Here is a 12,223-nt window from a genome sequence, read left to right as displayed (position 1 = left end):
AGAAGAGGAGAGAGAGAGAAAGAGAGAAAGAGAGATAGTAGCAAGTGAGTAAATAGTTGAAAACAGATACAAGATACAAAAGAAAACGTAGACAAAAAATGAAACAGATAAATATTCCAGTGCCAGTGCTATTTTTAAAGACAAGTAGAAAAACGAAGCGAAGACGAACAAACAAAGGCATACGAAAACCAGAATCAAGGAAACTGTAAGCCGTTCAGTTAAAGTTACCGATTACAACTAGTAGCGCGTGAAGCAACAGATAATACGGACGAATAGTGGGATTAGTGACAAACACTGGGAATAGATTGAATCAAACCCAGGAAAAGAGTGATCAAACCCATGGATTGAGTAGCAAACTCGCCGCAGACAGCAAGCAAACTGGATCGTGCAATGGCAAAACGAGAAGCGATGTATATTTTAAACTAAATGTGTGTATAAAACAAGCAAACACTGTGGAAATGCCAGAAAAAGAAAAGAAATATATGTAATGTAAATTCTATTTAAAAAAAAACGGCGACTTTAACTTTTGGGTCTTCGGTTCGCTCAAAGTGCTTTTTCGTTGTTTGAATTCGTTCGGCTCTTGGGCTGAAAATGCAAGAAAAAACCCAATGCTTTGAACATCCATGAAACACTTGCAAAACGCAACTATTTCGAAATATTTAGGTTAGCCCCCAACCCTCCCTCCCTCGAAACGCCCTCGAATATCCCTCGAAACGGATATAGTTATGACAGAGCAAAACTGCTTTGCCACTATCGTACTGCTTGCTCCTGCTGATAGAGCAGTTGGTAACGCGCGTCGTTGTCAACGCACCTGATGTAGGATCGAATCCCCGCGACCGGTTGTAACTCAACCCGGGGCCATGGCTTTTCGATTCCCGAAACCAGCTTGACAAAGCCCGCTCAAAATTACCTACATCTTCTGATTTATGCTTGATTGATTGGTTTGTTTAGTTTGCTTTTCAATCTTGGTGGTGCTTAATTTTTCTTTCCGACAATTCGCATTATAAGGCGGCAATCAGACGGGTTTCCTTGCTGCAGTCCTTTCCGCACGGCTTCAAAATTAATTACTCCAAATTCCATGGTTATATCCGCGAGGTCGAAGGTAAGTTTCAGAAGATCTGATTCCTGATTAATTATTTCCTTTTTTTTGTTTAACATACCGACAATCGGCAGTGCCTGAAACAAAACAAATACAGATCCGGAGTACTAAGCTGACAAACCTAGAGAAACTGCGAAGCGGCTCAACGATGACCAAAAGCAGATATCCGAAAATTAAAAGAAGCAAGTCCGAGGATATTGCGACATTGACGAAAAGACACGAAATATTTGATTATTTTGTACTCAGTTGCATCGACACTAACGCAACGTGTTTGTGTAACGGATTTATTGTTTTTCGATACAATTTTAAATCTTAATGGTTTTTTATTGTTTAAATGTTATTTAATTAATTTAATTATTTCGACAGTCGTCCTATCTCGTTTCTTCCGTCAGAAACCGTGTTACCGTGTTTAAGAAGGATTCGAAAACGTGCACATGCGAATCACGGCGCATCCACATGTGCTCGGAACTCTATGAAAAAACCCAAACAAGAATAAATTCACGAGCAACGGTCATTTGAAACAAGTCGACATGTTGTATGTCGACTCAGAGACTCAGCTTTGCTGACGGAAAGCTTTTTATCGCGTAAGCATGTTTCGAACATTAAATGTCATAACATTCGAAAACTGACGATACCTTTTTTCGAACAATATTTTATTGTTTGTGCTGGGAGCATTTTTCTACTTTCCCAGCGAAAGACGTGTACAATTCCATCTTCTTTGTGTGATCCGCAAAACAGGCCACTCCACGCAGCACAATGAGTGACAATGTCGAAATTACCGATGCGAAATACTTCGTGCGCTCGTTCATTCGCTTCCTGACGGGCCAGATAGAGAAGCCAAACTTTAACGCCGATTCCCGGGAGAGCCTAGAAGTGGCCATACAGTGCCTGGAGAATGTGTACGAGCTGACCGAGGACGACGATAAGCCGGCGACGGCGGGCGAAGGGGCGTGCAAAGAGGAAAACGATCCTCGCAATCACATCGATCTGTACGACCTCTATCGGAACACGTTCGTCGAGGTGTCACCGGAGCGTAAACAGGAAGCCGAGGGCCTGAAGAACGAGGGAAATCGACTGATGAAAGAGGAGAAATACCAAGAGGCACTGAATACCTACAGCAAGTGAGTTCCGAATCTAAAGGGTGGTAACGAATGGTAAATAATCGGCATTTAATCTATTCTTTGTTTCTTTTGTTTGTTGAAGGGCGATTCATATGGATGGTACGAATCCGGTGTTTTACTGCAACCGGGCCGCAGCATACAGTCGGCTCGGGGACTACAACCAGGCGGCCAACGATTGCAAGATGGCCCTTAGGCATGATCCGAACTACAGCAAGGCATGGGGCCGGCTGGGTTTGGCCTACTCTAAGATGAACCTTCACCAGCAAGCCATTGGCGCGTATCAGAATGCGATCCGGCTGGAGCCTGAGAACCAGGACTACAAAAACAATCTGAACGTTTCGCAGCAGCATCTTGAGGAGCGCGCGCGCAACCCCGCTCAAGCGGCCGGTGCCGGTGGTGCTAATCCAGTCGATAACATTGACTTCGCTGCTGCACTCAACAATACCGACCTGGTGCAAATGGCCACCCGTATGATGGGCGACCCATCAATACAGAACATGTAAGTCTGCTGGTCTGTTACATTTTACAACAAAAATATTAATGTTTAACCCTCCGCTCCGGTTCGGCAGGCTTGGACAACTGGGCGGAATGAACAACATGGACGCGTTGTTAGAAACTGGCCGTCGTTTGGCTATGCAGATGAGCTCCGAAAATCCGGACCTTTTCAGTAACGTCATTCGGCAGATGGAGCAGGCTGGAGTGAACGTACCACGAAACAATCCATCCAACAATCCGGATGGGAACCAGCCACAACCTCCACCAAATCCGCCATCTTCCTAAATGTCCCAAAACTCGCGGCATTTTACGAGCATTTTGCGCGTGTGTGTCCGACCCGTACTGCTCCGAGTGTTTTGGTTTTCCCGGTCCCTCACACCAAGCCACCTCGTGATCGGTTCTTCCGCACCGGTTTTCTGCCGGCTAGCTCTGCAAGAAACCGAAAGGGGGCGGATGAAGTAATATAATTCATGTCTTCTTTGTAAAAAGACACACACAAACACGCGCCAAGGTTGTTTTGTGTTCGTATCGACGACGTTTTCGATCCGTTAACTTTGGGAAAGATCCGGTCCGGCCGATCAATGGTTGCGTAAACAAAACGTGCCTACCGCACTCGAAGGACGGACTACCGAAACCGATACACACAGCCGCACAGCGAATAACACTTTAGAAAGACAGTTAATAAAAATCAAACTTACCCGAAAAGTGAAACCCCGCGACGTGACGGTCGTGCAATTATTGTCATCGCCAGTCAGCGGGTACCAACTCATTTGCTATTCCGGTAACGACCACTGCCGCAAACACTGATATGGTTACATAAGGGGAAACTAGGTTATGATCACCCGCACCAGATATCCCTCCCTTGGCTGGTCGCTAGCGATTCGCCCCATCCTTTATCCGCAGTTCTTTTCCACGGCAAATGTCTCGTTTGCATGCTTCTTCCGCTTAGTTGGAACCAAATTCCGAAAGCTTGGTAAATATTGCAACGAGTTTACTTTAAAAACTGCCAACAAACCGTTACTGTCACGATCCGAGGGAACGGTTCCAGGTCAACCGAATGATCCACGTTGTTGAACCATTGACTCTATCGCGATCCAAGGCACGTCCGGGAGTCGTTAGCAAATTAGAATACTGTTTAGTATACCATATTTACAAAGTATTGAGCAATACATCTTGCAAAAGTGGTAGAGAACTGCACCCGTCGGAGCGCTAAACACGAGTGGGTGAAGTGACGTCATGAACACCGTGTGAACCATTGTAGGTCACACATTAAGCCCCCCGTCCGCTTCCGTAGATCATTACGGGCGCCACCACCACGAAGGAAGTGCATTCAGCTGACCGTGGCGTTAAAGCTACTATCGCGGGACGCGAATCTACCCGCCATTAGTAAAAACAATCACATTGTTTGAGGTAATTTTTTGGACCAACATGAATGACGGTGTGGGTGACGGTAAACGGGGGGTGTACCCGGTACATGTAAAAAGTGTTTTTTTTTTCGTACCGGTAAGGCAAACGGGTGTTGGAGACGAACTAACGCACCGGAATGATGGAGAGCAGCGCGCGCGCCAGAGCGAGTGAACACGTGGTGCCGTGCTCGGGTGGCCGATCTCATCATGCTTCCCAAAAACGCTGCTGTGCAAATGGCAGTCCCACGCGGGAACGTGAAACAGGAAGGCTTGGAAGGCGAAAAGCTAACACCGACACTAAAAGAGGTGGACAGAAACGGACGCATTTCCCGGAGAGACCGAGAGAGCGAGAGAGCGAGAGCAATGACACGCATGACGACGCCAAGACGCGATCCACTAAGACGGCTGATTCAGTGGCGACAGTCGGCCAGTGTTGCCGCGGCGTTCCGACGAAGGTGCAACAAGTTATCAGGCGCGGCTGTAACCCCAAAGCGTCGGCTTGTAAGCGAACCGGGTAGGTACACCATTACGGCCGCCGAGCTCGACCTCGGCTGCAAACGGTACGGGGCCTCGTTAGAATGGAGGCGCTTGGTTATCGACACTAGCAGGAGTTGGCCGGTCGGCCCTATCACCCACGGCAGTATAAATTCCTTCCCAGTGTAAGGGCCTGTGCTTTTTGCATTGAACGCAAAGTATGTATGATGTAATTCCGTTACGCCCGGTGGTGCTCAAATGATGACTCAAAGTGTGGACAGTGTGGGTCGAAAAAAACAAACGGGAGAACCTCTTCCAAACTTCCCACGGATCCCCAGCTTGCCAGCTGAGCGCAGATCAATTGCCGGCGTGACGGTTGACTGAGGTTTGAGTTTGATGTTCGCCCCACCTTAAGCAAATGAGACCGGCGAGTTCCGTTTCCGGGCCTCGCCCGCCTTCCGAGTCTGGACATACGAGTGGGCCTAAAATGGCCAGAATCTACCGGCGAGTGTTTCTTGCGATGCTGGTGCCACACAACAGTAAGAGTGCCGTTGTTTGTTTGGGGGCCGTGCCGTGACACGTAATCGCTGTACAAACATAAAATTCCCGAAGCCGGCACGACGATAGCCTGTGCCGTTTGTGGTGCCATTCCCGTATGTGTGTGTAGCCGTAAGTGTGAGGGTGTAGATATGTGATCACCATGATGATGCCATAGCGTCGCGAGGGAGCCCACTCTAGAAAGGGTTCTGGTGGCGACGCCCGAAGGTGGCCCCAGTTAGTGACCACCGCTTCCCGCGTGTGGATGAATTTGGAGCTTCTACCAAAGGGGAACTGGAGACTGGACCAGTGTCAAGGGAGAGCGCCTGTGAGCGCGTGCTAATTGCGCTAGGCACCAACAAACAGGCGGGCAATAGGAACCCTCCCCCGGCGTAGGTGTGGGATGTTAATTGCCTCAAAAGTTTCGTGATTCATTGAGCTTCTTTGACCTCCGGAACGTGTGGTGGTGTTTGTGTCCATAGTTCGATCAGCGTTTTGGGACGCGTATACTTCACCAATTGACGGCAAGTTCAATTTCTGTGTTTATGAATTCTTTTGACGCAGCAAGCCCCACACACTCAGCTCCGGTTGCAACGGTCCGCTTGAATGGTGATTTGAATTTAGTTTAATTTTCCCCGCCACACCGATCCGTGTGCCTCCTCTAGCATTCCGTTCCATTTTGATTAGCGCCAATGGGCGCCCAATTGACCGCGTCCGCGTTCGATCGGTTTCCGTTGCGCCACCCTGCACCGGCGACACCGAGATTGGCCGAAAGGTCGCAGTTCAGTTTCCGGTGCGGGGCGTCTGGTCCGAAAAATTGTCCATCTCAGCAGCAACGGACGATCGCTAACGGCTGGGTGATGGTGATCTGCGTACAAATAAGCTAAAAATAATTTCTTCGCCTCCGACTAAAGTGTGTCCTACATTGGATTCGGCGACATGGGGTATTTTCCGGTTCTTCCCCGATCGATTCCGGCTGACGTGTGGAGGGTCCTCCAGCTGTACCGATCGTACCACAAACCTGATCATCCGCCAACGACAGAAACACATCATCCAGGAGAAAATTCTCGGACGGGTGGTCGGTTCCGACCCGCAATTCAATCGCTTCGGCCCCGAGAACACCGCCCGGTCACGTGCTGTCTCGGTGTCCCAATCGATTCCACGCGTTCAATAAATGATGCATCATCGGACGTGAAATTCTTGCACCAACATTGGGCAATGCGTGCACCATTATGAGAATTGGAACCGGACAAGGTGGGCCGGAATCGGGACCGGTAATGCGGTTTATGAGGCACCACGTCAATCACGTGTTGACGGTCCACATTCGGTAATAGGTTATTATTTTGGGCTTTGTCGTCCACGCGGCTCATAGTCGCGATAAGTGTTATCATTTGGGTTACGCACCGCGTGTCGATATCTCAAAGGGTTGCCGCGGAAAAATCCTCAAAATCTCAGGTTTTAATGCCATCGGTAACCGATACCGGCGAACCAGTGATAACCGCTTCACACTCCGAATCCCGAACCACCTGTTTGGGGTGGGTTGGCCGCGTACTGGTCCCCTTCACCGCCACCGAACGCACCTCACTCACTGAGCCGGGCGATAATTTTTATCTCTGCCCGAAAACAGAGCGTGAATCATAAGACAAGCGGTACGGGGCTGGAGCCGGGAGGGGCTGTCTAACAGCCGTCGGTAACATTCTTACCATACAGGCTATCTATCGGCCAGACGGTCTCACACTGCCACAGTTGACACGTGGTGAAGGGCACCATGTTGACGACACGCGTGTAGATAGCGGGGAAAATATTTAACTTCATTCGTCACCTTTAAAGTGTGTATCCGTTAAAAGCTAGCGGCTGTAATCAGCCAAAGTACCCGCGAATGCAGCGAGTTTACTGTTCAAATACTGTAAAGGTACTACAAAGGAGTGCACCGAAGACGATGCGAATGAATAATCACTAAACATAAATCCAAACACCCAGCGGTGCCTTTTAGCAGCACCCCGCAGCTTATACACTAATCGGGGCCCGTTCGAACGAATAATTCATTAGTACGTCACGGGCCAAGCCCAGTTCCCCGTTCCACGACGCTCTCTGGTCGCTCTTATCGAGCTTATCGGTTGATCATCAGCTGTGTGGCACAAAAACGATTGCCCTCTCTACTGCTGACCGGGTACTCTGGACCTTCCACGTCCCGTCCGACTGCGTCGCAGTTAGTTATGAGTGTGCAGTGTAGTCATTCACAACTGCAACGACGAGTCCTTCCCTGACGGACGTATCGATTGCCGCCGGTGGGTGGTACCCGCCAGTAACTGCCCGACCAGCCAGTCCCATTTCAAATATTGACCAGCCAATCAATTTTTTCATTTATTTAATGTCGAAAATTTCATTCTCTCGTTGACTGCTTTCCCTCATTGCGTGCGCTGTTCGGTTAGTCGTTCGGCTTCGGTTGTTGTTGGTACAAGTGGCTACGAAAGGACTCTTGGTAGTGTTACTTTATTCGAAAGTGTCAATTGAATTGCGTCCAACTATGTCCCCACAAAAACCACGCGTCCTATGCTGATCGATGTTCCATAGAATAGTTTTACATTTCTTTGGTAGACCATATCTGTCGGTGAGCAACGTCGTCGTCGTGTGGCATCGTCACTTGCGGTCAAACAGAAATGGCACCTAATGTGTCGGATACGGTAGCAACGAGTGCTGGTGGAACCGAGGTGCACGAGGTTGTTTCCTGCATCGACAACCAAGCCGGTGGCCGGACACGGAAACGGATAGATTTCGCAAACGAACCCCTGCAGCCGGCTACCTTCAGTGACCGCAACAACAACAACAACAGCAGTAATGAGTGTGATCACGGAACAGCCATTGAACCGTTCCGAGCACAAATACGGTGGCCTGATTTGCTGGCCCAGCTCTTCGTCCACGTAGGATTCGTGATCGGCGCCCTGCAGCTGGTGACACTACAGGCAAAACTGTACACATTCCTGTGGAGTAAGTGGAGCCGACTGACCCATCCGTTCCGAGGGGCCAACACCTGACTAATGACATCACCCGTTCGCCCTTTCCTACAGCCGTCCTGTTGGTGTGGGCCTCTGGATTAGGCATAACGGCCGGTGCCCACCGGCTGTGGTCACACAAATCATACAAAGCTCGCTGGCCACTCCGTTTGTTGCTAATGTTCTTATTTACGATTTGTGGCCAGGTAAGCAATTATCGTATCACCAACGACAGTCATGCAATCGCGCGATAGATTGGCCTACATTATTAAGATAATCAAGGCAGCAGTTCCTTACCAATTCTGCTTCCGTTTTCCGTATGCTTTCCATGCACAAAATTTAAATCCCTTTAACCGTTAAAGCTACTCCGCTTACGTTATGCGCCTAACGGTAGGCAATCCGGGTTGCACGGCAGATCGGAGATCGTTCTGGCGGTTTGCGAATGATCGGCGTGGTGTCTCCGCTATCCCCTCCTCCTTATCCCTTGAAGACGAGACGACCTCCTCTCCTTCTGGGATTAGCGAACTATTTGCAAAGCATTTCTCCTCGGTGTTTGTCGGCCCAGCCCCACACTCACTCCTGTCTCCACGTGCATTATCCCTCACCCCTTGTAATGTCCTGTCCTGTTCGGATGTCCCTATCGATGAGCACATTGTCCTCTCGGCCTTAAATAACCTGAAGCACTCCTTCTCTCCCGGTCCTGATGGCATTCCTTCCTCTGTGCTGAAGGGTTGTATGCATTCTTTCGCTCCGATCCTCTCACGTCTATTTTTGAGATCGTTAAGGATGGGAACTTTCCCTAGGGAGTGGAAGGCTGCTTTCCTAATCCCGATCCACAAGAAGGGAGACCGTCAGACCGCCTCAAACTATCGTGGCATCTCGATCCTCTGTGCTGTATCCAAAGTCTTTGAATACATCATTCACTCCCATGTACTGTCTATAGTGAGCCCCTACATTATGCTTTATGCCCAAAAGATCCACCACCTCTAACCTCATGTCCCTTCTGTTGTCCCTCTACCCTATCACCTCCGCTGGGGGACAAGTCGATGTAGTATACACTGACTTCAGTGCAGCGTTCGACTCCATTCCTCACTCCCTCCTTGTTGCCAAACTTAGTCGGCTTGGCATCGGCAACCCCCTCCTATCCTGGTTCCAGTCCTTCCTATCCCATCGGACCTCCCGGGTTAGGGTCGGCGAGTGTCTCTCCGCTTCTATTCCCACTCCTTCTGGTGTGCCTCAAGGAAGCACCCTTAGTCCTCTCCTTTTTTCCCTTTTCATCAACGATTGCTCTTCTGCCCTTCATCCCGTCAATTTCCTTCTGTATGCCGATGATGTCAAATTCTGGCTTCCAATTGCATCCCCTAATGATGCAATCTCCCTCCAACGTGCTATTGATGAGTTTGCCGATTGGAGTGCCTCGAACGGTCTCTCTCTATGTCCTCCTAAGTGCTGTGTCATTTCCTTCTGTAAGTCTAGCTCCAAACTTACTTGGAGCTATACTCTCCATGGCTCTCCTCTCCCAAGGGTGTCTTCGATCAAGGATCTCGGTGTCCTACTCGATGACTCCCTCTCCTTTTCCCCTCAGGTGGATGCAGTTATGGCAAAAGCCAACAAAGCCCTTGGCTTTGTGACTCGCATGTCATCTGAGATCCGCGATCCCTGGTGTCTCAGGGCACTTTTCTGTTGCTGGGTCCGACCCATCCTTGAGTATGCATGTGTGGTGTGGTCCCCCGCCGGCAGCACTGCCATGAGCCGCCTTGAGGGGGTCCAGAGGAGGTTCACGAGGTGCGCCATCCGTCGCTTTGTTGGTGCCGCCTCCACTGTCAGACCCCCTTATCGCATTCGCTGCCGTATGCTTCGCCTTCCCAGAGTTGAGGATCGCCTCACGATGGCCAAGGCGCTCTTTGTTGCCAATCTCCTCCTCCAAAACATTGACGCTCCTAATCTCCTCGCCTCTCTTCCTTTCTATGCGCCATCCCGACATCTTCGGGATAGGTCGCTGTTCCTGATTCCCCCTCGCCGATCTCGCCACGGTCAGAACGATCCATTCCTGCGTGCACTTTCGGCCTTCAACGAAGCGAGCAGCCTGTTCGACTTCAATGCCTCCCTTTCACTCTTCCGTTCCCGTCTCCTTGAATCCTTTTTATAATCTCCTCCCTCCTCTTCTTCATCACCTTATTTTCCTCATACCTTCCTCTTTAGTCTGTAAGTATTTTCTTCTTTTCGTTTCTTTCTCTTTTTTACATCTGTATCTTTTGTTTTTTTTTTCCAACATTTGTTAAGCCTGAACGGCGAACATTTTATAATTAATAAATAATAATAATAATAATAATAATAAATTTAATTTCTCCGACCAACGTTTCTTGGCAGCGTGATGCGTATACCTGGGCCCTCGATCACCGAATCCACCACAAGTATTCGGAAACGGACGCCGATCCGCACAACGCGAAGCGAGGCTTTTTCTTCGCCCACGTCGGCTGGGTTTTCCTGACGCCCCACCCGGAGGTGGTGGCGAAGCGGAAAATCATCGACATGAGCGATCTCCTGGCGGACCCGATCGTGATGGCACAGCGCAGATACTACATTCCACTGTTCGCACTGCTAGTCATCGGGATGCCGGTCCTGGTGCCGTGGTACTGTTGGGAGGAACGTTTGTCGGTGGCGTTTTGGGTGTGCTTCACGTTGCGCTTCACCACCACTCTCAACATTGCGTTCTTCGTGAACAGTGTGGCCCACATGTTTGGGAACCGGCCGTACGACAAGAGCATCAGCCCGGTGGAAAACCTGGCCGTGGCGATCGCGGCAATGGGCGAAGGATGGCACAACTATCATCACGTGTTTCCGTGGGATTATAAAACGAGCGAGTTGGGCGACTATCTGTTCAACGTTACTACAGGTTTCATTGATTGCTTCGCACGCCTCGGTTGGGCTTATGAGCGTATGTATTCCGTGATACGAGTGGTACGATTGTGCGCACTATTGTTTTATCCCGCACACAGGCAAGTCGGTTCCCCCGGAAGTGATCGCACGCAGGGCAGCAAAGTGTGGCGATGGAACGCGCTTTCTGACCGATGAGTACGCCCATCAGGACGCGGTTTGGGGCTACGGTGATCAGGACATATCCAAGGAAGACGTCGACGCCATCGTGCGGAGTCAAAATTAACCTGCGTGCGCATTGAGTATATGTAAACGGTTTTTTTTATAATGTAAAGAATCCTTGTTCCGTATGTTAGAAGATGTGGTCGTAAAGAGGTACAGTAACAACCTAGATGCGTAGTATTTGAATGTGTCCCGAAGCATTTCACTCTGAGGCAAGCAAATGTATAAAGTTATCAGAAACCGTATTTGCGATGAACGGAATCGTTAGCACAACGATAACGCATTACGACTCAGGAATTGCGTCTGCCATCGAAACGCACCTTTTTTAACCATTTAATTACGTAGTTCATGTTCCTGGAATAATGGTTCGGTAACGAGTGTAAGGGAAGAGATGAAATGCGAAAACCTCAACAAGCAGCAGGATCCAGACTCTAACGGGGCTTGATTCGATAACAACCGAGAGAGCAAAGCTAAAATTCGACCAATCAGACGAGGCAGACAATCGGATTTGCGCGGAATAATAAAAAAACTCGCTGCTCGTTGCGTATGTAATACGGTTGGCCGAGAAGAAAAACCCGATCAAAACCATGACCTTTCTTCACTCTCGCCAAAAAGTAAGATCTCAACGGCGGTACCTGCCAGAAAATAGCGGACGCACGGGTCCCGCAAGTCGTACGACCAAACGTGCCCAACTGACCGACCGATTAATAGTTGCGTATCCAGTTTTCGATGTGCAACAATAAAAACGAATGTAAATATGGCCCCGTGTCTTGGAGCTTACAGCACCGAAACTGTCGGTCAATGAGGAATCTGTAGTCCATGAGGCTATCCTTGAGGTTCACGCACGCTAAGCGCAGATGCTAGCAGCAGCACCAGGGACCATGTAAACGATGAGAGGTTCAAGTGCACAGATCAGTGTTGCCTTACATTCGGGCACTTTTATCGTCCGAAATAAGTGCCGTGAGTTAGTGAATAAAACAGCGACTTTGCGTTGTGTCA

At 49.4% G+C, this 12,223-nt stretch overlaps 2 protein-coding genes across 3 annotated transcripts; both read left to right on the top strand.

Annotated features, from left to right (window-relative positions):
• Nucleotides 1-1,756: 1,756 nt before the first annotated feature.
• On the top strand, nucleotides 1,757-3,410 carry LOC131209953 (small glutamine-rich tetratricopeptide repeat-containing protein beta-like). Its single transcript, XM_058203128.1, has 3 exons — nucleotides 1,757-2,220; nucleotides 2,303-2,719; nucleotides 2,790-3,410. Exons 1-3 carry the CDS (start codon nucleotides 1,856-1,858, stop codon nucleotides 2,998-3,000), a joined length of 993 nt encoding a protein of 330 aa, XP_058059111.1. The 5' UTR covers nucleotides 1,757-1,855; the 3' UTR covers nucleotides 3,001-3,410.
• Nucleotides 3,411-4,545: 1,135 nt separating this feature from the next.
• Nucleotides 4,546-12,134, top strand: LOC131209888 (acyl-CoA Delta-9 desaturase). 2 transcript variants are annotated; one of them, XM_058203041.1, is made up of 5 exons: nucleotides 4,546-4,635; nucleotides 7,731-8,120; nucleotides 8,201-8,331; nucleotides 10,496-11,021; nucleotides 11,125-12,134. In XM_058203041.1, exons 2-5 carry the CDS (start codon nucleotides 7,793-7,795, stop codon nucleotides 11,286-11,288), a joined length of 1,149 nt encoding a protein of 382 aa, XP_058059024.1. In that variant the 5' UTR covers nucleotides 4,546-4,635; nucleotides 7,731-7,792; the 3' UTR covers nucleotides 11,289-12,134. The 2 variants fall into 2 exon arrangements, with proteins under 2 accessions (XP_058059024.1, XP_058059023.1); XM_058203040.1 differs by having other exon boundaries at nucleotides 10,496-11,063.
• The last annotated feature ends 89 nt before the right edge of the window (nucleotides 12,135-12,223 follow it).

This window comes from Anopheles bellator, chromosome 2, assembly GCF_943735745.2.
Source record: "Anopheles bellator chromosome 2, idAnoBellAS_SP24_06.2, whole genome shotgun sequence".
In the NCBI taxonomy this organism is placed as follows: Eukaryota; Metazoa; Arthropoda; class Insecta; order Diptera; family Culicidae; genus Anopheles; species Anopheles bellator.
Note: the sequence above shows the minus strand (reverse complement) of the source record. Positions and strands in the feature narration are given on the sequence as shown.

Coding starts and splice junctions, on each gene's coding strand:
- LOC131209953 (XM_058203128.1), top strand. CDS start 1,856: ATGAGTGACAATGTCGAAATTACCGATGCGAAATACTTCGTGCGCTCG. Junction 2,221..2,302: donor GCACTGAATACCTACAGCAA/GTGAGTTCCGAA, acceptor TGTTTGTTGAAG/GGCGATTCATATGGATGGTA. Junction 2,720..2,789: donor GACCCATCAATACAGAACAT/GTAAGTCTGCTG, acceptor CCGGTTCGGCAG/GCTTGGACAACTGGGCGGAA.
- LOC131209888 (XM_058203040.1), top strand. CDS start 7,793: ATGGCACCTAATGTGTCGGATACGGTAGCAACGAGTGCTGGTGGAACC. Junction 8,121..8,200: donor ACTGTACACATTCCTGTGGA/GTAAGTGGAGCC, acceptor CCTTTCCTACAG/CCGTCCTGTTGGTGTGGGCC. Junction 8,332..10,495: donor TATTTACGATTTGTGGCCAG/GTAAGCAATTAT, acceptor GTTTCTTGGCAG/CGTGATGCGTATACCTGGGC.